This window comes from Centropristis striata, chromosome 10 (genome assembly GCF_030273125.1).
Source record: "Centropristis striata isolate RG_2023a ecotype Rhode Island chromosome 10, C.striata_1.0, whole genome shotgun sequence".
NCBI classification, from domain to species: domain Eukaryota; kingdom Metazoa; phylum Chordata; class Actinopteri; order Perciformes; family Serranidae; genus Centropristis; species Centropristis striata.
The window spans coordinates 9,880,302-9,903,970 of record NC_081526.1 but is presented as its reverse complement, the minus strand read 5'-3'; the positions used below and the strand labels follow the sequence as shown (position 1 = coordinate 9,903,970).

At 38.7% G+C, this 23,669-nt stretch overlaps 1 protein-coding gene across 1 annotated transcript in view; it reads left to right on the top strand.

The window, feature by feature from the left end:
- Positions 1 to 23,669, top strand: part of LOC131979285 (obg-like ATPase 1) — a 55,548-nt gene that overhangs the window by 13,312 nt on the left and 18,567 nt on the right. Inside the window, exons 5-7 of the mRNA XM_059343231.1 lie at positions 11,822 to 11,997; positions 15,629 to 15,709; positions 16,077 to 16,174. Coding sequence (XP_059199214.1) covers positions 11,822 to 11,997; positions 15,629 to 15,709; positions 16,077 to 16,174 — 355 coding nt within the window. The remainder of the gene's footprint in view (positions 1 to 11,821; positions 11,998 to 15,628; positions 15,710 to 16,076; positions 16,175 to 23,669) is intronic.

The following is a 23,669-nucleotide window of genomic DNA, read 5'->3' as shown; positions in this document are numbered from 1 at the left end:
AATTAATTTTAACATAATTTATTTTATAAATGTGTAAAAGATTCAGTAGCTTCAACAGGGTACACAACATAACATTTTAAATTTAAAAACATTATAAAAGGAACTTTTTTAACTGGTTTCTTGTCTGAAAGTTGTCTGCTGGCATCATTGTACCATTGAAACAACAACCCATTGAAATGAATGTGTTGAACAGTCTAAGTGTATGAAACTGTCAAAAACGAAGGTTCACTCACCTATCGGTAGGAATATATATTTTTTCCAGATAGAAAAGGGCCAGGAAATGACATTTTGAGTGATTTTTTGTGGCGCAAAATGGCAAAGTTGTTTCCTTTGGAAAAGTCTGCAAAATAGAGTTTCAGTTTGGCTTCCTGGAGGTCATGGGACAAATTAAAGCATTGCTAGTGGTTCCCTATACTCTGCCCTCTTTTTTTAAAGTATTGCATCACTCAAAAACATGCATTGTAGAAATTTGACAGGCCAAAAATGGGTAGATAGAAGGTTAAACTTTCAAAATTAGCCTTGATTTTCTTCCAATTTTGCCTTTGAATACATTAATTTGTTTAGAAGTTGTGAAAACAGCAGTTTTTATGAAGGCATGGAATAAATATAGAATAGGCCACCACGTATTGTATTTACATCTTTTTTTTAAAGATTCCACTTTTTCCACGGAGTAGTCTAACTAGATTTTCCAGTTCATGTCTTAAATTCCACCAGTGGTGTGCCCGTTATGAATATTTTTCAACCCCTAATGACTTTGAAAAGCCTGTGTAAACAGTGGTTTTGCTTTCAACAATACCTTCCAACAACTATTAAGGCGCATGATGACATCCTGAAAGCTGATTCTGTTGAATGGCTGGTGCTCCCTGGTCTCATAACAAAATGGTTTGCAGGCTAAGTGTTCCCAGTGCTTCTGCAGTGACTGGAACACGACTGGATCCTCACTGTCTGAGACAAGACACAGACATGTTCTACTTCATCTGCTCTTCTGTTTCCCGCTAGCAACCCTGCCAGCTCACCTGGCCTTATTCCCAGATGTTTGGTTTCCAGCAATTAGATGTTTGAATGCTCACACAGTGTCCCCCTCATCACTGCAGGAATGCTCTGGTTCACTTCTAATGAAGACTTATTTACGGTTGCACGACACTCAGTAAGAATCTAGCCTTAAGATACTGTGGTATAGCACATTTAATCGTTAGGGACTGGCTGTGGTTGTGGGCAGCAGACTGGAAAGTGGCTGTTATTTTTGGCGTAGACTCTTCTCTCACTGTGATATTCATGCTTTCAGCACCTGAACTCCTGGTTAAGTTAAAGGCTCTCCCCTCTCCTCCTCTACTGCCTGAAGCAGACACGAGAAAAGTTCAGATTTTATAAAGTAATGTTATATGTTTTCAGGGAAATAAACCTGATCAAATGTTACATTATTGTATCTGTAGTGGAGCTGAAACTTTTTGTCTACTAATTGGACTTTTTGCTAAATGCCTTCATTGTTAATGAACTTTAATTTCACAAAGCAGTCAAATATTTTATGGTTTCAGCTTCTTCAAAATGAGGATTTGCTTTTATCTTTGAATTTTATATTGTTCGTTAATAAAACAAGACATTTGATGATGTCCCCTTGGACTCTATGAAACTGTAATGGGCCTTTTTCATATGGGATGCCAGTCAATATTAAAAAAACAAACCTATAAAACATGAATTTGCCTAAAAATAAACAGTAATATGCTTATGAAATTAATTAATGTTACCATGAAATAAATAGTTCCCCAAAAAAGAAATTAAAATGTTCCTTTGAAAAAACTTTGCTCTTCTCCCAGTGAAGTAGTCCTATAGTTTTGGGGAGTTAGGTGGCGTAGACTAGCTAGCTAATTCTTATGCTGAACCTTTGTTTGGTTTGAATGATGATGATGAGATAACCCCAACACATTCATTAAAAAAAAGGAAATAAAAACAGCTATGACATTAATGTACCATTAGGAATTAAATAATTTCCCCTGAAATAAATAAAAATAATCCTTTGAAAAACTTAAAAAGAAAAAAATTAAAACCTATTTATTAAATGATATTGTCTCATGTATGTTCATTTTATGTATTTTTTATTTTATAGGCAAAGTTATTTATTTCACAGAAATATGTATTACACGGTCGCTCATAAAGTTAGAATGTAATGGTTTTTTTTTTACCTCTTTCCATGAAATGAATGTGACAATGTGATTTATTCTTGACAAATAAAATGTATTTCTTCTAAAAACGTTATCAATCTCTTCCAAACAAATCACAATGAAAATAAAACCACAATTAACAGGATTGTGTCTGAAAACAAAATTATTCCAACTTTATCAGCGACCATGTATACAATATTGACTTAAATGTCATTCTTTATTTTTCAGTTCCCTGATGTTTTGGTGATCAAACAGTTGATTGATTAATGAGAGAAAAACTAGCAGATAATTGACCATAAAAATAAATTGTTAGTTGCAGGTCTAAACTTTTCTGTTATTTGCCTTATGTCGTGCATTGATTGTGATGATAACTTTAGTACAGATACTAATAACAGTCATTCAGTGTTGGCAGTGCTCTGCTTAATACAGTACTGTACAGACAGAAGGCAACAAATCTGCAAAGACGACTATTAGAACAGGAAATACTATGTTAATCACAAAATTCACTGTAAATATAAACATTGTGCCTACAGCAACTGTAGCTGTGGAAACAGCAGCTTGTACAACATCTAACAGACAGATAGCCAATGAGCCACCGCTTTGCCTGGAAAACACCTTCATAAAATGCAGCAGTTGACAGACTGCTGACAGACTTATGGAAATGTGCATTTTTGTGCTTTCCAGCTAATTATAAATGAAGACACAGGCCTATTTTACTCCAATGTAGGATCATTATTCATGAAAACAAATAAAAGTACTGATAGTTAACTGCGTCTGAGAATGTTAATAACTTTATTCAGTTTGCTGTAGTTGCTGCGTGTTAGTTTGTGAATCTAATCTGGCTAGGTGCTAACGGTCTAGTTCAGTTTTTGTGGTGGGGCTAATGTGATCAAATCAAAGTCAGTCAACAACAAATTGAACATTCGTGCCTCTCCAGAAATTGGTCTCTCTTTTTTTTTTTTTTTTACTCAATCTAACAATGTTCACTATTTAAAGAGCTCTAATATCGTCAGCCACTTTCACACAAATCATCATTACCTGATGAATATCTGAATCTGATGATATAAAGTAGGAGATTAAATGTGTTGGCTTCACTTCACTTGCCGAATCTGTTAGTTCATTGTATTTGTGTTGGTTATTGCATCACGCAGACGTCAGCCCACACTACACTAATCGCTTCTAGAGAACAAATCAAACTGATTGTTTAGCTACAGGCGTTATGAGCAAACTGGATTGACTATTCAGACAGAGATGATTTACAGCCAACCTGCCTCCTCACTGACGCCAGTAATGGCTGGTCTCCAGGAACTCTGTCTTTTCACTCACCAACCCACAAATTCTCAAACTTGACAAACATCCAACACACCTCTCCCAGCCCAGTGACTTCCATGTGTGTGACTATCTAAACAGATCAGGCAATGAATGAATCTCTCAGCAATTCAGCTGCTGAGTCACTTGTTGTGTTGATGTATTGATTTATACAACGATTGTAACTATTAGAAATGTCATTCTAATCTTGCTTAAAATCTTCCACAGAGAAGATTTAGATGTAAGCCTCCCAAGGCCTTTAAAAGTATCCTGTAGCTATAATGCTAAATAAAGAAAAAATAAATAACAAGTGGAAACATGTACACATAATTGTAAACTTTTACAACAGTATGACTGAGATGTTTTAATCTCCTCATCAATGTGATGTTTTCTTGAATGTCCAACAAATAATTAAAATGAGAAAAATGACATTAGTAATTGATGGTGATGTTTCCTTTTAGGGGTCATGATTTCGTTTGTTTGATTGTTTGTTTGTCAGCAGGATTACAGAAAAACTGCAACTCTGATTTCAATTAAACTTGTTTTAAGGTTGTAGCACAGGCCAAGAAAGAACCAGTTACATTTCTGTGCTGATCACAATCACAGTGGCGATACATTACTAACTTTTCACTTTTGTAAACATTGTGAACGCACAACCCCATAAATACTGATCCTTGCCACCAAAGCTTTAATAGACGTCAGACTGACAGCTGATTGCTACACATGGAGTTGCGAAAATTCATACAGAGAGCAGTCGTTATGGGGCAATCAAGGACAGTGGTTTCCTGTTACTAAATATACTCTGTTCATGTCAATTGTCTGCAATTTATGTTAGCCAGCTCGCTGTGACTTAGCTACACTGCATGGATCTGGCATTGGTTGCTTCGCAATATTAGCTGATTAAGTAATTTGCAGACAACTAGTCCGCAACTTTAGCAGTCAAATCAAAGCCTGTATGAAAAATCGAAATCTGGTGAGCTATTATCGATCAAACAACTGTCATTAATAGTCAAAGTAATCCTTCTGATGGAAAGAAATAACATTAAATTACCAAAGATGGAAAAAATGTCAAGGTATAAGTGAATTGTTAATTTTGTACAAAGATTTACTTGTGCAAGTTGCGTTAATGTAGAAACCTTGGGCCCTATATCTAAAGTGCATTAGGGGTGTGTCTAGCTCAACTTTTGCTAGTTAAATGGGACAAAGGTTGTATTGAGTCTTTTCATTAATTATAGGTTTGTTTTGTATATAACATAAATTAAACCAATCAAAGTGTCATCTACCATTCCCTTTAGAATCCATGTGCACCTGTACCTGACAGGCTGGTATTTAAATGCAACAATGCACCTGACTACACCTTATTTATATGTGAAAATTACAACTATGTCAGTCTGGCAATGACGGTTGCACTTTAAAAATAGTCTAAGAAGTGCTTTAACACCATTGTATGCTATGGAGGATTTCATCATATTGTTTCTTTTTTGATGTTCAGCCTGTTGTAGCAAAGTTAACTGGTTTATAAGATCAAGCGACCCACTTCCCACAGCACACTTGGACAAAAATACACTCAGCTGGGTCCTAGCACCTGCATTACTGTTGAGTCTTGTTATGCTTCGAGGGGAAATGTTACATTGCGAATCATTCAGAAAAATATGCTTCCCTGTGCTTGTACGTATGTGGCTCTTTGTTTATGTTAGTTGTTGTTTCAAGCAATACCGCTACTGCTACTCTAAATCTAGATCATTTAGTTGCGGTGATCATCCTTCCTTTGTGTGTTTTCAGGGCCGTGTTGAGGTGCTGTCACAGCATTTAAATGAGCATTTTGCTTCAGCGAGAATGAAGAGTTTTTGTCAGCCTCCACTCATCGTGGATGATTAGAGCAAAATGTCTACCCATCTTGACTGGAGATCGCCACAGCTCCAGATAACATGCCCGGTGATTGAAGGTCGCAATATTTTGAATTCTAATGGGGCTGCAAGATGAATTGCCTGAAATAGACTGTAGAATCTTCCTGCTTCCTCCTCATGCCCCCCTTGCCTGTCCGCTGTGAAAAGAACCACTGGGAATGGCAAGGCCCGATGATCATAGAATTATTGGATGGTGATTCTAAACCCTTCAAAGAGGAGTTGCTATGGAGATCTCGCTCCAAACTGTGAAATGATTCACCTTTGAAAGGCTGGAGGGCCTGAAAGCTGAACACATCATTGTTCAGGTGGCGGTTGGTTAGGAAATTGCTGGTGCCTGTGCAATCAGCAGCACTATAGTAGTTAAGGATCTAAAAAGGTTTGTTCTCTGAATGATGTGGGACAACAGTGGTGTGCATATGGCGGTTCCTTTCAATCAAGGCACTCTCATGCTCCGCAGTTTAACAAAATAAATGGAATGACAGAGGTTAAGCTAATGATAAGGGGAATTAACACTGTTGTTTTCTAGCTGGAGTTCATGAAACCTGCAGCCTCCCGAGGCTCACATCAGGCTTGTCTGACAGCTTTCCCCTATGTGTATTTTTTTTATCTTTCAGTCAGTGATATCAAACATTTTGGAAAGATGCACCTTTAATACTCAGTTTGGTATGAGACACGACAGTTGACAGTAGATTACATAGGAATTGCAAACACCTTGTGAGGTACAGATATTCATACTATCGAGCACTGTGATTTCACTGTGATCTATTTTGAAAGATGGGATCATGTAGAAAACATGAGTGTTTCTCCGAAGGACTCAAACCCTCCATTTTCTGGTGTCAAACTGCTTTTTAGCAGCCAATGTATTTGCCATAATTGACATAGAAACAAGGCTGAATATGCCACAAACTCTGTTACAGAAGCAGCGCACTACAAATTGCTGTCGATTTCATGTATCCTAAAATGAATGTCAAGAAGATATTTCCTGAATGAACATAAATACCCTTGTGTGCATTGGCAGTGTTTCTATGCTGGGAAGCACATCCATAATGTGCTTTTCCTGACAGACTCATAAAATAGCTTTTACTGCTCTGAATACCAGGAGAATTGCGGCACTGAGTTTGCATGAACATTTTAAAAGCGGCGCGAGGAATGCAAGTTCTTTAGATGTGCTCTTACCCATCTTGCATGTGAAAACATGCACAGGAAGTTAGAAGTCAATGAATACTGTAATTTGACTGAATTATGTTGACCACATATCCTCCCAGGTAGCAACAACAGAGGAAGCAGCTCAATCAGTATTGATCCGGCCTTGACTCAGATGACTGCCTTGTCTCTGTACCTGACAGAAAAGTAATGATATAGCTCGAGCTTATTGGTGGTTTAAGGTGTTAAACTTTATTACTTATTGTTTTGTTGTTTTTACTTTTATTTGTTTGTATTGAAAGATATGTTCTTAAATGTGTTCTTAATTCAAATGCAATTTCATGGAGTTCATCTTCTCAGGCTGCAGCAGCTTGCAGTGCTGCTGTAAGTCCATAATTTTGCAGAGCTTAGCCTGATCCCTTATCAGGCCATTGAACACCACTCACCCTCCGGAGACTAATCCCTTTGTTCTGTCAATAAAGGAGCACCTGTTAATAGTGTCTTCAAAACATACACTATTTGAAATAAAGCAGTAAAATTCACATTGTAAGACAGACCTGACTCCTGAAACTGGGCCTGTCCAACCTCTTTCTTTTTTTCTTTTTCCTTTTTGTCTATGTTTTAACTGTCTTGCATGTGGCTTTGTGTGGCGCCGCAGACTCATAAGAGCCGTCTTCACGGAGCCCTACCCAGACCCAGTTGTTAAAGGACTAATTGTGGAGATTGCCCCCTCAGATTTCTCTCCTCTCTTTCACCTCATGCATTTGTTCTCCGGCTCTAAGCCTTGAATGGGACGGCGGTAAAGTAGATGTGAATGTTAAATTAGGCGAAATTAATTAAAGCAAATTACTTTGGAATATGTGGCAGTCAGAGGAGAGTGTCAGCTGATGACTAAATAGTGAGTGATCAGCTGCTCCTGCTCTTTGAAAGGCTCTTTGAAATTTTGATTTATCAGCTTTTTTTTATTATTATTAATGATGTATAACAATAGTTAGAAACTATTGATTACTTATTTAATATAGTAGGAAATGTGTTATGAAATGATTCTGCTTGCTTAAGGTGTTGAAACATTTTAATAAATGGACAGACGTATTGTCATTTGTCATGCCTTCATTAACAGTGATTTATACCAATCATGAGTGCTTTATTAGCCATGTGAACCTGTTTTAAACCTCCCCACTCCTCATTATTATAAACTGAATTAAACAACATACTCGTATGCATTTTCCATTTGCAACACAGTGTATCAAAACTGTACATCATAATTGTTTATAATATATGTATATTCTTGCAGCTAACAAAATGATTACACTGCATTATATTTTCTGAGTTCATGCAGACACAATAGCAAATTTTCATTCCAATCAGTGCTGAACAGGGAGCTGGCAAATTGGAGCAGCAAAACAATAATTCCACTGATTAGCCCCTTTCTGTGCGGCGTAAGTGAACTGTTTATACTGTGGAGTACCTCTGCAAGAGGAGAGGAACCAAAACAGCCTGATTAGGCAAAGAGTAATTGGATAAGTTCATTTCACCATGAGGACAACGCACAGGATGACAGCTTGCACAAAAGTCTACAGCTTCTGTTGACTCGCATGAGTAATAAGGATTTTTGGTTGTCTGTCACTCTTGTTGTCGAGCTTGATGTGTAGACGTGACTGATGAGTGATGCTAGATTGTAAAAGCCCTGTTGTTTAGCTTCGTGGAAAATCAAGTACGTGTCCCTCCTTAATCCAGTAGAAGAACAAGATATGATGTTCTGGGTGTGTGGATGATCATTGGAGGGCTTTATATTGGATCGGTTTACAATTTGGTGTCCCTTACAGTTGAAATACACTCAGAGCTGCTCTCAGAGGCACTGGTTCTTAATAATGAACAAGACTAAGAGTCTACAGCAATGCAAGCTCTCTGTGAAGCTGTAATTTGAGCTAAATGTTAACGTCATCATGATGTGCTGAACAGAGGCATGTTAGCACTGTTATTGTGAGCATGCGAGCATGTTTAACATCTTAGTTTAGGGTATTAGCATGATGGTTATAATTTGGGGAACTGATAGTTGTTGAGATATTTAACTCCAATTTCCAACTATTAAAACTATGGTGGCTCAGACCGTATATGACAAGTGGACATAGTAACTATGACATAAACCATTGGTTTGAGGAATACTCTTTTTGAAGCTTTGAGTTTCAACTGCCATTTTGACTGTCACCATCTTGTTTTTTTGGAAGTGAAGAAGTGATCATCTTTGGATGAGAGGGCAAGGCTTAGTTATTAGATAGCGCTATCTAGTTAGCTTGGTTAGCAAGGTCCGTAAAATGAACGGACAGCAGAATTCTCGGGTTGTCTTTTAGTACAACCGAATGCTGAACAAGACATTTTTAGGTGACCAAAATGGTATTTTACTTTAAATGGGGTCATAAAATATAAAATAAACCTCTGTGTAAAAGACTTGAAACTACAAAGCATTAAGAACATGTTTACTGAGATAGATTTTTTTCCATAAACTTCAATACAATCAGATTTCTTTTTACAACCAGTGGAGTCGCCTCCTGCTGGCCATTAGATAGAATGCAGGTCCACGTTGGCTCCACTCTCCAGGCCCAAAGTTTGCTGCGTAGTGGCACTAGAGGAAAAGCCAGGGGACCTTTAAACGTATTACAATTAATTCTCAGGGGATGATTATCATTTGTACATCATCAACATGCATCTTACAGTTATTGAAATATTTTAGTCTGGGCCAAAGTGGAAGACTGATATTGCTGAAAATCAGAGATGGTCTTTTGTTAGTGTAAGATTTAATATCCTATGTAGAAAACAAAGAGATGTATCTGATTAGTGGATAACGTTACTGTTTACACTAGTAACTCTGATAACTGGTAACTACATAATGCAACTTTGCCTGAATCTTAGGTATTTTGTTTCCCACCATGACAGCGACACACGACTATGAATCATCAATATTTCCTCCATGTATCACTGTTAGAACTTGTTGAAAGACGATGTGACAGCGATGTGATGAATTGTGTGAATCACTTGTGTGACGTTATTATCTCGCAGGGCCTCACCTTTCAACAGACCTTCACTGTTCAGGTGTCAACACGTGAATAAGAATTGTTGATAAGGTTAAGTGACTCCGCCGTGCACATTCCAAACATAGTGTCCCTCAACACAGTAATACTTAAAGCCAAGGCATCAGTCACCTGACATCCACTTGCTGATGAATGAGATGGCATTCCCTTTTCACTACAGTGTGAAACTTCACGAGTCACTTCTGACTGAATTGTGAAACATGTGAAGCCATTTCCTAATCCCAAATAAACAGCCTCATATAAATCCAGCTTGACAGGTGTTGCATACAAATCTTATGAGGGGCTTATAAAATATGATGCAGTGTCATAGATCAAATTACCCAACAGTAAAAGCTTCAGCAGTAAAATGCAACTTACTTATTGGAATCGCTGATCATAATCTAATGATAGAAGAATAACAGGCTAAAGGGGCATTTATCTATACATTTAAATACTTTTTGAAAATAATACTTGCAAAATTTTAGTTATGTGACATTTTCAATCCTTGACTTCCTACCTGATGATACCCAAACTTTGGGTATCTGTATTAAATAAATATGTCTCACTGTTTGGAAGCAACTGGGATCATCCTTTTATGTGTAAACCAGGCTTGACTTTAAAATTATTTCTCATTTTTGTAAAAAATAAATAAATAAATAACAAATAAATACACACATACACATTTACTGAATTGTAACTTATTTTTAAAATAATAGACCTTGAACTAGCAACTTGGTAAATAAAAAAAATAAAATAAAAAAAGGAATTATAATTTAAGTGTAAACTTTTTTAAATGCAGTAACACATTTTTCAAACATTTTTTTTCTTTTTCAATTTTCTTATTTTCAAAATTTCATATTCAAAGTAAAGCAGACATAACAGTAACAATAGTAACAACACCCCGGCTCAGACATGTAAAATTAAATTAGAAAGAAACACCTGAGACATTAAAATTGGTCAAAATTCAAGCAGGAAGTAGAAGTCCAGTATATAATGTATATGTTATGTAGAATTAAATAGATCTGCCTCATTACATACTGTATCATATGTTATTTAATTACTCCTTAAACACTTCTGGTAAGAAGCAAAGTTGAATCTTGATCTAATCTAATCATTGTCACCGATACCCAATCCAGCTATTTCAGTCAGATATCAACATCAGTATCAGTGCATCTCTAGTATTTTATGTTGCAGTTTTGCCACTTTTACTTAAGTAGAGCATCTACATACTCCCTCAAAACTGGTGTGCAATCCCCCCTTTTATTTGCAAAAGTAGTGATATAATAAAACCAACTGTGCACAAGCTGTATGGGTTGTAAATTAAAGAACATATTGGAGTCCACTACAGTCGCCACTGGTAATGGTAAAGGCCGTCTCTCTTGTATGACAGATGTACACCCGTGCATCCCCGCCCCCCTCCCTTTCTTTCCTCACCCCTGAGCTCTGCTGGAGAGTCAGAAGGAGTCCTGAGAGCTGCTGCTGGCTAAATGGTCTGCTCCAGAGCCTCATTACCTAATCACCAGCCCAGCCACGACGGCTAAGACACAAATGATTAGGGGAAGACTGTCATCTGTCTGTGGACGGTGACATTTTTCTCTTAAATCACACTCGCATTTGTTTATTTCTCGTATTTTTTAACTTAATGGCTAATAGTTTTAAGACTGAGTGGTACAAAATGCATGACCAGACACTCCCCACTTCATGCAGATTGACACACAAGCCTGTTTTGTTGCACTTAAAGCCAATTTTAGTGGAACTTACTTTGACACTGTTAGCTGGTTTCTTACACTTCTGACACTTGCACGCTGGAAAGAAAGATTAAATATATTCCTGAATATTTTATTGTATTTGTTATGACTTTCCTGTGACTCCCACTGTGCTTTTTCATGTGGATGTTTATTTTTCCCATATTCTCTGCAAAAAGCTAATGATTTTTGGGGGCCAAATCTAATCACTGTTTCACATTCGATCTCAAGATGTCGATGTCATTGATTCTTCAGCTGTGATTCTGTTGCTTCTACTATGTGTGTCCATGTAAAGCAGTGTTGTTGCTGCTGGGAAAAAAAAATTCTATATTGATGCTCTCTCTCTCTCTCTCTCACTCTCTCTCTTTCTCTCTCTCTTTCTCTCTCTCTGTCTCTCTCTCTCTCTCTCTTTCTCTCTCTCTCTCTCTCTCTCTCTCTCTCTCTCCTTCTCTCTGTCGCTCTCTCTCTCTGTTTGTGTCCTATCGCTGCAGGAGCTTTTGAGGATGAGGATATCATCCATGTTGAGGGGACAGTGGACCCAGTGAGGGATATGGAGATCATCCACGAGGAGCTGAGGCTGAAGGATGAGGAGATGATCGGCCCTATTATTGACAAGCTGGAGAAGACAGCCATTAGAGGCGGTGACAAGAAACTCAAACCAGAATACGTGAGTCAATGTCCCAGCAGGCCCTTTGCTCCCCCTCACAGCAAGGCACAAATAATAACCCTCCCACACACATGGCCAAGGAGAAAAAAAAAGTATGTTTTTTTTTTTAATCTCCCTCCAATAGGTCTCACCCCTCCCCCTGCCCCATTTTTTCCCTTTCTGAGATTGAAAGTGATCAGGGGTCAGGGGTTTTCTGCTGTAGAAATCATTAATAGAGAGTTACTTATTCAGCTGCTGACCCTGGGTCACAGCACTGGGCTAATGAAAGTGTTTCCACACAGCTCTTTTCATCTAAAGTAATACTCAAATCATGGCACAGCTCTTGCTCATGCTTATACACCTACAGCAGCTCGGGAAATTGTATAAGGCCATACAGTGGGTGACACATATGCCAATACCTCGCTATGAATACCGTAAATGTTTAGAATATTCTTTGACAGAGGATTCTTGGGTTATCCGCAGCGAGGCGCAGGGCCAAATGCAGGGTAAGATCAGAAAAAAAACATCCACATCCTGGATGTCGGATCAAAATGTATGTGGATGCACATGCATTCAGATGGCCATATTGTTAAGGTAATGAGGCTGAGCAGCCAACGTTAGCAGCGATTTCGGTTGTAAATGTCTCATGATGCCCTTCCATCATCCAAGCAGGATAGGATGGGCTCGCACATGAGGGGATCTGGCCTTTCACTTGGAGCGGCATGCCCAATTTCAGGCCCCGACACACCGAGGCTCTGACCACTCATTACACTAACGAGAGGGGCTTTTTCACCTGCTGCAGAGGCCCCGTGTTTGGTTGGTTCCCCTCAGACTAAAACCCCCCTTTACAGCCAACAGCACTTCCCCACACCCCTGTAGCCCCACAGACAGGAGCCATTCAGGCTAGGCAGGTGGCCGCTTACGCACATAATTGCTAACAATTTTAGGCAATGAATAAAAATGATACATTACTTGTCAAAGGTTGTGCACACGTCGGCAAGTGAAATCTATAGAAGACCTCTTTAGATGGCAAAGAATGGTGCTTATCAAAGGCTGCAGCAAGCTTTTAGATGGGAGGGATTGTGTGATTGTCTCACAGACTGCGGCCAGCGTTTGACACGCTCAGCTGTGCACAAACACATATACATGTTTATGTTAGCATCTTAAGCAGAACATGTGCATCAAGACTACATCTAAAAATGTACAGTTTAAAAGAAACAATAGTGCTTGCACATTCTTCCGTAGAGCCACAGGGTGGTATGAAATAAAAGGGAAATTCTGTGTGGATGGTGATTACTTCCTTAGATTTTTCTCTTCACTGAGTGATTTTCAAGACCTTTGAAATAAGATCTAATTTCCATTGTTGCGCTCAGTTTCCTGTAAGCTCTACAGGTCTTTATGTGGCCTGAAATAGCATGAGCAACAACTGCTTTTATCCAGCATCTATCATATTTGAGGAATTATTTAAACCATTTAGATAGCATGTTATTGTCACAAAGTATACCTGTTATGATTCATGTGATGATGTGCGACTTCACACGTATAGAGCTGGTTTAGTGAAACTGTAGTTTGCATTATGCTGTGTGCTATAAAATTTTTTTAACATATTCACATTTGAGATGTTCTGTTAGTGGAAATAAAATAAAACTATTATTCTTTATGGAAATATATATGAAATTATGTGAAAATTCTGGAGTAATTATGATAAAACCACATAAATCTCTATGCTGCATGTCGTGGTTTCTTTAGGAGAAATATAGACAGCGTAGCTATTTCCCTGTGCGATGTTACTATTATAGATGGTATAGAAACACTACACCTTATCACTCTGAGAGAGTCCTACTGTATATATTAGTATATAATTATGCCGTATAGTGTAAGACCGTGTGTGTGTGTGTGCCTAAAAGACGAATGTGAGACAAATTAAACATAAAGTGTTTCCAGAGCTGCTCTTCTTTTTGAATATATTTCCTGCTGAAACATTGTTGGAAAAACAAAACGCATAGGGGGATGATTATTATTGTAAACTAAAAAAGATATCAGTAAGGGAGAGGACAGCTGTTTTATCTGATAGGTAGGGGGGCAAAATTAATGGGGAGAAAAAAAAACCTGTGAAGATTTTATTATTTTGAGTTTTCCTACGCTGCAGCTCACAGCTGAAGATATGCTGTTTAAGAAAATGGTATTTTGTAAGCAAAAAAACAACCAAATCAGAAATTTGGAATTTATTGTAAAATAGCATATTATGGTTTAAATTTGCTGCCCGGATGAAAAAGTCACTGAATATTTCATTGTGAGTTTCAGCTAAATTTATGTGCATGCAGCAGCAGCACAGGGGCTCATATGTATGCATTGTTATAAAGATTAAAATCCATTTTGTTGGTGCTGTGTTTACAAGAACAATGTTTCATTGCTTTTGTCCGTGTGAATCCTCAAAATCCCTATCCTTACAAAACAATAATAAGAAGCCGGCCCACCAGTGGCGCTTCATGGTGGCAGGCATATGTGTTTGACCCCTGTGGGACCTATATGCCTTTTATTAACACCTGCCTGTTAGAGGAGCGCTGCACGGCGGCTGCGAGCTGATGAGGGAAACCTGGAGCGGGTTCAGCCTGTGTCACTGGCCGTTTGCTGTTTCCATTTCACAGATGATTAATCTCTCTGTGAAGACTTGGGACGGCGCGGGCGGAGTGTATGCAGCTCTTCCTGCGCTCTCTCCCGCTGGCTGCACTCTGGCTGCCTGACTAAAAGGCCTTTAGAATTCCTGTGGAGAGAGATGTGCAGAGAGTGAATGCAGCTGGCTGGGGGTCAGTGTGTGGAGCTTTTTCTGCCATTGTGTAATTGAGGCTCTGGCAGGATTTTTTCCTCAGTTCTTTCAAAAGGGAGTATGATTGTGAAGTGCTGCAAGGGTTTGGGGAGGGAAAAGGAGGTAGGGGGAGTGTTGCAGGGGGTGGGGGAGTTTTTATATGAAGGGGGAGGTCAAGTTGACAGGAACAAAAAGAATGTGTTCCGCTAATTTCTGTGGGGCTGGATCAACAATAATAGGCTCAATTTCTTTATTACAAATTTTATAACTACCTCCCTCCCATTTTCCCACCCTTTTCCGCTTCCAGATCCTGTCAAGACCCAGTCCTGCCTGTGGTCTCAACCCACAAGTACCTCAGTAATGAATGTGGCATACATAGCTGGAAATGCTCAATATTTTCTCCAGAAGAAACCGTGAATAATTAGTTCTGTACCTCACTAGTGCTTATTCAGTATGACTGCATTCTGCAAAGTGCCTGAGGAAGGACCAATAATTTACACCTAACTAACCAAGTTCCAATTAGTTCCCCGCTCTTTCCAATTTAGTCTCCTCTCTCTATCCTTTTCATTAAACAGTCCCGATGGAATATTGATGTTCAAAACTGCGACTCTAAGCGAGACACCCCAGAAGGCATTTTGTCATGATTTAAAGGAGGGAAGGGGGTCTTGTGCATGCCATCCCTGTCAAAGCCAGGCCACTCCTGCTTGAATGCGAGCACAGCCATTGTTCATTTTGGCATCAGGATGCCATGCATTTAGGAAATAATTACCCCATACCCTGCTGGGTTTATATTCTTTTTCATCTCCTTTAATGGCTTCTTGTTCATTCTCTTTTAACCCCAAACAGGACGTTATGTGCAAAATCAAGAGCTGGGTAATGGATGAAAAGAAACACGTCCGCTACTATCGCGAATGGAACGACAAGGAGGTAAGCCTTTGATGTTACAGTCAAATTTATAAATGTGATTTATCTTGCTAATCTTTTCATCTGGCCCAAAAGTACAACTGCTGTTTCCTCCTTTTTTCCCTTTTTTTTTGTCTGTCTTTTGTGCAAATCACAAGTTAATATTATGCACAGTCTTTTGTTGGTTGTATTGTGACATTACTTTTGTACAAGCTAATGACATCTGGCCGTGCTGATCTTAATTTCGAGGCTTTATAGTCGCTCCCCACAGCGCCTATACACCAGACCCTAATTTGATTTGGCTTCACTTATCTCTGTCTGTGCTTTTCCTCAAAGGCTACTTTGGGAAGTTTTGGATTCTCAGTACTTGCCCTGTCTGTCTTTGTCACAGATCGATGTGTTGAACAAATACTTGTTTTTGACATCCAAACCAATGATTTACCTCGTTAACCTCTCTGAGAAAGACTACATCAGGAGGAAGAACAAATGGTAAGTGCTTTGAAGAAAGGCGGGAGACGACTCATTGCACTCATTAATCATCACTAAAGGAGCTTTCCTTCTACTTATGTACAGAGTTACATTGATTTCTACTAACTTGACTGAATCTGTATTTCAGCTATAAAAAGTGTGTGTGCATGTGTGAGTTAGCATCGCTGATCTACTGACTGCAGTCCCCTGCTGACAGAAACGGTCATATTTGAGAGAGGATCTGCCTGGAGGTGGCACTAAGTAAGCTCTAACACAACATCCAGCCCTGCAAACCCAAACCAGCCTCTGCACTTCATTAAGCACAAACTAGCATATGTTCCCCATTTTCTATCAAAATTTGTCATATCATGTGGAAGGCTTTAAAGGACAAAGAAAACAAACATGTGTACATTCAAAGCCAAACATGTAATTAATATCATCTGGAGACAGCCAATAAATCATTAGGATAACACTCTTTGAATGTTATACTATCAACAAAATATTCTGCTCAAAATATTTGGTTTTGTCTTCACATGTTGTTGCTCAGAAGTTTTACAAGCAGCCTTGAAACTCCCACAGATCACACTGACAACTGAGGCTTTCTTTATACACGGCGAACTGAAGAGAAATGGCTTTTAACGCTAATATCGAGGGATTTGCACTTTTACTTTGCGGGTGCAACACTAATCATAATGTGATCTAACTGAGCATGACCTTTAATGCACTAAATAAACTTCTCCCGTGTGTTTCCAGCTCTGCTCTGTCACAAACACTTTTTTATAGTAATGTTGTCATGTGGCCACAGTGAGAACAGATCTAGAAGGCTGGTGTTAGACATCCATTATATCTGAAAGGGCTACTTTTCCACACTACAGCCGTTTTGTCAATAACACCAACTTGTGGATTGTTATCGCACTTTTCCAATTGCCCTCTAGGCTTGTGGTGTCAGTTCTTACAAAATTTGTTTTTAGTGCTTTGCTTGGCAGCGTTGTATTACAAGGGAAGTTGTTTACCTATGACTGTTTGTTAAAAATGTTCCTGACACGAAAGTATGAGTGTCAGACGGAGGGGGGAGGAAGAGAACTCATAAATCAAATGATTCATGGCATGTGGAACATCCGTCATCAGTAGGAAGAGAGTTTTTTTTCTTGTTGCGTGTGTGTGCCTTTTTTTAACTGTGTGAAACGCAATAAATCTTGGAGCGTTTTAAACAGCCAAACAGTAGTGCTCAGGTGTCCTGAGGGCGCCACGGTGAACAATGCCGACATCAAAGTGTAGATGTTTGACAAGTGATGAGTCACTTCCCTTGTCCAGAGAGGAGCTCACACCTGTATGGAGATGATTACAGGTAGATCTAGCTGGCCCTAATTGTACAATAAATGCTGCTCTCAGCCCTAATGGCAGCTAGTCTGCAGCAGAGACGCCAGACTGCCATTTGGCTGTCGCCATGCTCGCGTGTTTTTCCACCGGCACAGTTGAGATGATGATACGGTTAAGGACTATTCAAAGCAAACAGCAAGACAAATTGCAATCTCATCTTTAATGTGTGGAGGAAAAGAGGGCGAATCCTAGAATGAGGTAAATAAGCCAATCTCATCTGTGTCTCTCAGGACGTCCATTCAGGCCATTTTACAGGTTCAGTTTTTTCAAAGGCTGTTTAATATTCAGTGTTGGGAGGATTACCTTTACCACATATTCCACTACACACGACTCAATACATGCCCTAAAATATATTTTGTGGCGTATTCCATCAGATTATTTTTTATTAGACTAGCATGTTTTTAATAGTTTGGATTACTTTTTTTTAACTTTAAAACCATCTTGCAGAGCTCATTTATCTAAGTCTTATTATTTCCAGTGTTTTGGAAGCTACTTTGAAAGCATGACTTTGTGAAATACCAATTATTTCACACGAGAAGAAGTTGAACTACATCAAAGCCACCCTAGGGAGAAATCTACTGTAGTTAACTAAAGCTGCTTGGAGAAAATAGTTTAAAGTACTTTGAAAAAAAAAGAGGAAAAAAAGGCCAAATTGACAATATACATGTGATCCAAAACTATATCAAAATATATTTTCAAGAAAATCACATGCAAGCAGAAAATGCCACTCAGTTGAGTTAACAGCAGAAAGTGTCCACTTTTACCCAGTCATACATAAACTGTAAAAATAAAATAAAATGCCTAACTTCTAAAATAGTATGCAACAACTTCTCCGAACTTTTGTGAATAAATAGTAATAATCCATACTTATGACTTACTGTGGTCAAAGAGGTTCGACTATAGTGGAGAAGCAGTGGTACAATACAAAAATGATTTTAAAAAATGTCAGTAGTTAACAGCACAAGAATGGTTATAGGTAATTAAAAAACTTAAATCACTATGCAGATGTGGATTCAGTTGAACTAACAGCAAGCTACTGCAAAATGTAGTTAAAGTAAAAAGTTTAATTACATGTATGGTTAGTTTTTTCCTCAAGTTTGTGGAAATTTGATGGTTGGTGGTCCAGCTTCCCCAGTTGTTTATTGCATTTGTTTTGCAATTACAAATATGCAATTTTACATCATTTTGGACCATTATTATAACCATATCTGTGTACAAACATTTGCAAAGATCGAGTAGATAATAATATTCAACACCCCAAAAGAGCTTAAGGACAAAACTAAATCAGTTAAAAATAAGTCTACTGATCAACTACAACCATTAGATCTGGGAAAAATCATTTAGTTGTGTCTTGTTGTTTTCTACTCCCCAAATCTGATTATTTCCATTTTAAAAACACACTCCTGGTTGTGCGTCTCCTTTGCCATTGTTGTGTGACAGGTGCACAACTGTCACACACACACATAAAAATTAAATGAAATATTGGCCTTATAAGAACTTTGGAGCAATTAAAAACAAACTTGTAGGGCAAAAAATTATATGTGTATCTGCCCCATGATTTGGATCCGCTCCAAAACTTAATGCGTTATTTCTTGGCCCAAGCCACCAAGTTTCATGACAGTTGCTTCAGTAGTTTTTCTGTAATCCTGCTGACAAACTGACAGCATAACCTTCCTGACGAAGGTCCTAATAATACAGTAATATAATATAAAGATGTAATATAGTAACTCATATTTTGTATTTTTAAAATGTAATTCTGTTAGTTGCTACTCCCCAATCCTGTTTATATTCCAGATTAATTGATTGTTCAGTACATGCTGCCCCTCAGGCTTTAGGTTAATGTTGTTACCTTTAGATCCACCCAGCATTACTTTTTGAGATCAATGTATGTACGTTAATAAATTGTATTACTGCAGACACTCAGTTTGTAGAGACACAGCGTTGTTTTCTGCAGTAGCTTTTGTCTCGCATGACAGATTACAGCAGTTTTATCAAACTTTTTGAGCTTCCAAAAACAGCCCATTGTTAACCGAGATCATCCTGTTTGGAGTATGGGAACCACATACCAGGCCGCCCTTGTTTAGACAAGAATACACAGTATTAGCTTTAGCAAGCCATCATTAATGGAGGGATCAGACGAGGAGCAAGGCCTCCTTTCATCCCCAGGTTCTCTGCTGGAGACAGTACATCATTTACTGTTGAGAGGAGCACATGGCTCCAATCCTATACAGTGCATGTGTATGTGTATGAGAATGCGTCCATGTGCATGTTTGAAGTCTGTTTCAGAGGCGACTCCATGCTCATTTGGATGCTGGCGTAATTGCGGTGTGGAGATCAAAGGCTCGCTGGCCGAGTGATGTTCCAGAGGAGACTTTACCACACAGCCCTCTCCTCTGTGCAGAGGGGGCCGCCTGCTGCTCACCGCTCTCCTCTCCCCTCTAACCATGCACTGCCCCCTGCACATCCCCGCTCGTAAAAAATGATTAAGGCCGCATTTGTCATGTGTTTATGACTGAGAGGCATTGCGTGATAGGGAATGGCATCTACAAGAGTCTATCAAGAGGCTTTCTCCTCGTTCCTCGGCGTCAGCGAGCTAGCCTGGAAGACTTTTTCTCTGCCCCACATACCGTAGTTTGTGTGTTAGAGAGGGTCATTAGAGCACTGTTGACGATGTGGTGGCTGCAGCCTGCCCAGTGTTTGCAGCGTTTTCACTTTTCTCTTAAGTTATTGTTTATTTTACAAGCTTGTGGCCTCGCCAATTTTATCAGTCTTTATTTCTTTTAATAGGTTTGATATCAGATATTTATTCAATCCTTCTCAGAGAACTAAAAGCAGTCACATTTTGTGACAGTAAAAAAAAAAAGCATAGTTGAGAATACTCCAGATATACTGTGATGTTTTCTTGTCATTTCCTTTTCTGTATTTTTTTTCCTTTTTCTTTTGGACAATGTGCATTAAAGTAAATTGGTGCCTCTTAAGTAGATGAGTTGACCTTTAAGGAAACCAGCAAGCGTGACCTGTCTGTGAGTGCCTCTGCCGTGTGGGTTCTCCTGGTGAGTGTAAGAACTGCAGGGTACCATTGCTTGGAGCTTTTATTAGCTGTGTGTATATGTGTGTGTGTCTGTGTGTGCAGCTGTCTGTCTGTCTGTACTGTAAGAATGTGCGTGTACATATGGGCATGTGTACTTCTCTTTCTCATCTCTATAGGCTTTCTTTGAGTCTTTGTCACTCAAACATATTGCATACTTTATCTCTTTGAACATAATTTGCTGCTAAATGTGTGTTACATTAGCTACCTCTGTGTTTATGTTTGGGAAACCACAGCTGAAATAGTTACATACCACAGCTGCTCTTCCCTTCAGCCTTTTTAATCATCTTTTTTTCCTGCCACAAAGGCATAAATTGATCTTTCATAATTAATTCGCCACATATTTGTCTGGCATGGTGTAATTGAGAAAACCGTACATCATGTATGTGCTCTCATCTGCCATTTTGAAAAGACGGCTGGTGTCTGGACAACAATCAGTGTGTCTCAGAACTTCATAAGACCTGTGATCAACAAGTTCTTGTCCGGTTTGATCCCAACAAAAGGCCTCGCTTCATGTTAAGGTGTCGTTAAGCGAGACACTGACTCAACCCCCGGCTTTACTCATTATAAGTTAAAGGAGGATGTTCTGTATTTTTCTTGTTATTGAAAAAAAAAAACCCAAATCCAACATGAACTGATCCATAAAATAGCCTCTTATAGTGTTCAAGGTCACAGTGATGAACTGCTTATATGGATCAAAAAAAGCTTGTGACAGAATCATTCATATAGAAATGCTTTTAAATAATTTGCTTAAGGTAATCGAGTAGTCCCTTACAGTTATTTCTCATACATGGTAACCAGAGGTGGAAATTAACTTTTTCCTCCACCTGCTGCTGCAGCTGGTGGATTCTTAAATCTACCAACAACTCACTTTACCACCACTTTTCTCCCAGAATATTTTGACTCTGCTACCAGTCTGGCATTGATAGCGTACAGTTTATTTTCAGGCCTGTTAAAATTTTAGAAATGCACTGAAACCTCCACAAAGCTGTGGTTAAGAAGCCTAGTTGCAATACTGATGTTACTATATTTGCAAACAGCACAATAATCACAATTTCAGACTATAGCCGAGGTATAATTTGAACTACAGTCAGCGTAACTTTATATGCAGCAATATACCTGTACACAGTACATTAATTTAATCCCTACAGCAATTTGAAATTATCTGTTGTTTATTTTTTTTTAAACATTCATTACATTCGGTATATAACGAGGCAGTCCTTTTTATTATTTTATATTAATGTTATAAATATAGAAATGTGAAGTACATGGTAACCTGCATGAGAAATAAAGAAAAAGACAGTTGTGATGATCATCCACTTGTAGTGAGTGATTTGACCCAGACAGACGTGATCGCTTTAAGAGGTTTCCACTGAGGCCAAAGCTTCTGTGTCACAGCGCTCCATTGTTGTCCAAAAACTATTAAAAACACATCGGTGAGCCACACTGTTGCACTGAGTGATGTGCTCCTTTAATTCAACAAACATGGACAATGCAGTTTATTTTGAGTCAGTCCCACACACAACGTCCTGATGTTGTAAATACTCACAAGCAGATGAAATGTGTATTAATCCACAGCAGAAAATAGTCCCTGACGCCTGCACTCTGTATGAAAGAGAGATGACTTTTTGCTCTGTATACTAAACCAATGATCAAAAGGATGTGTAGGATGCTCCTGGAAAACAGTGGAAAAACAACATTAACAGGAATCCAGGCCGTCTAAAATTTGAGGGGAAAAGCTACAAGGAAGGAAACATTAAATAGCCTTATTATAGTGGCTAAATCGTTAAAAAAAAGGCAACATGTTCTTCACACAGGTGTGGCCTCAACATGGACAATGTAGTTTATTTTGAGTCAGTCTAAATAACTATCTCATCTAAATAGTAACAACAGCCAGTGGGAGGAACTCACACAATAAGAACCCATGATAATAACATAGCAGGTGTAATACATAGGAAATAAAAACATAAAAAGAGATAAGAACACACAGATAAACAGTTATATTTTTTAAATGGAAAATAAATTCCCATCCACTGAATCAAATATATATATCTGTAACCATAGAAACATAAAATAACATCAGAGTAATCCTTAACATCTGATGACAAATACAGTATAAACATAATGTGACATCTTTGGAGCTGAATTAGTGGCAATCCAGCCAAAGAAGGAGAAGAAAATGTGTTTTCTGAGTCTGATACTCTCGCTGGCCTGTAGGAGGAGCTTTGACAATTAAAGTAAAGGAAGCTCAGTCAGTCAGCCGTCTCCAGAGCTCATACCTATCTCCCCTCACGCCTTCTCCAAACAGATCATATGGTAAATATCTCCTTCATGGGCTCAGCTTTAATGTTGTATTTTCTTATATGCATTTTTGGGGTTTTGAAAAAGCCCAGTAATAAGATAAACATGCATTTCCTTTCTGTGTGATCATTTTTGACAAACAGCCAGCCATTTCTGAACACCCGTCAAGATTCAGAGACAGAAGAAAAACTGAGATGGGGGGGGGCTATTATGATTCACTGAAAGCCACTCCATGAAAGCAAGTCACTGCGGCCCACTTCAGCTACTCCAAACCATAATTCCCATAAACACAACTGAAACTTTATTGAGTGCAAAACCACTGGCTCCATCCAAGTTTTTAGGAACTAGTATCTGGGGAGTGACAGTTCCCTTTTCAAAGCTGTGAGGGAGATATACGATCACTTGGTCCTTTTTATTTCGTCCACTCTCTCCTTGTGCAGTGTGGGATCCTGTGAAACACTTTCCCATGGTAAGATGTGTACCCTACTGCCCGCAACAGTCCTAATGGATGCCTTCAGCTAGCTTTCAATGAGAGAAAACAACAGGAGAGGCTGTATAGTAAAACTGAAACAGATGGTGCTAATAAAGTGCTGTCGGTCCAGTTCGCCTGGTTATTGACTGTCCCTGGTCCAGGTAATGAAAGGACACTGTTGACATGTCACATGTCACCCCGTTGTCTTTGTTGTGTCCTGGTCGCAAAGACAGAGCGCTGTTGTTGTGACTAATGAGACAGACCCTAAACTTGAG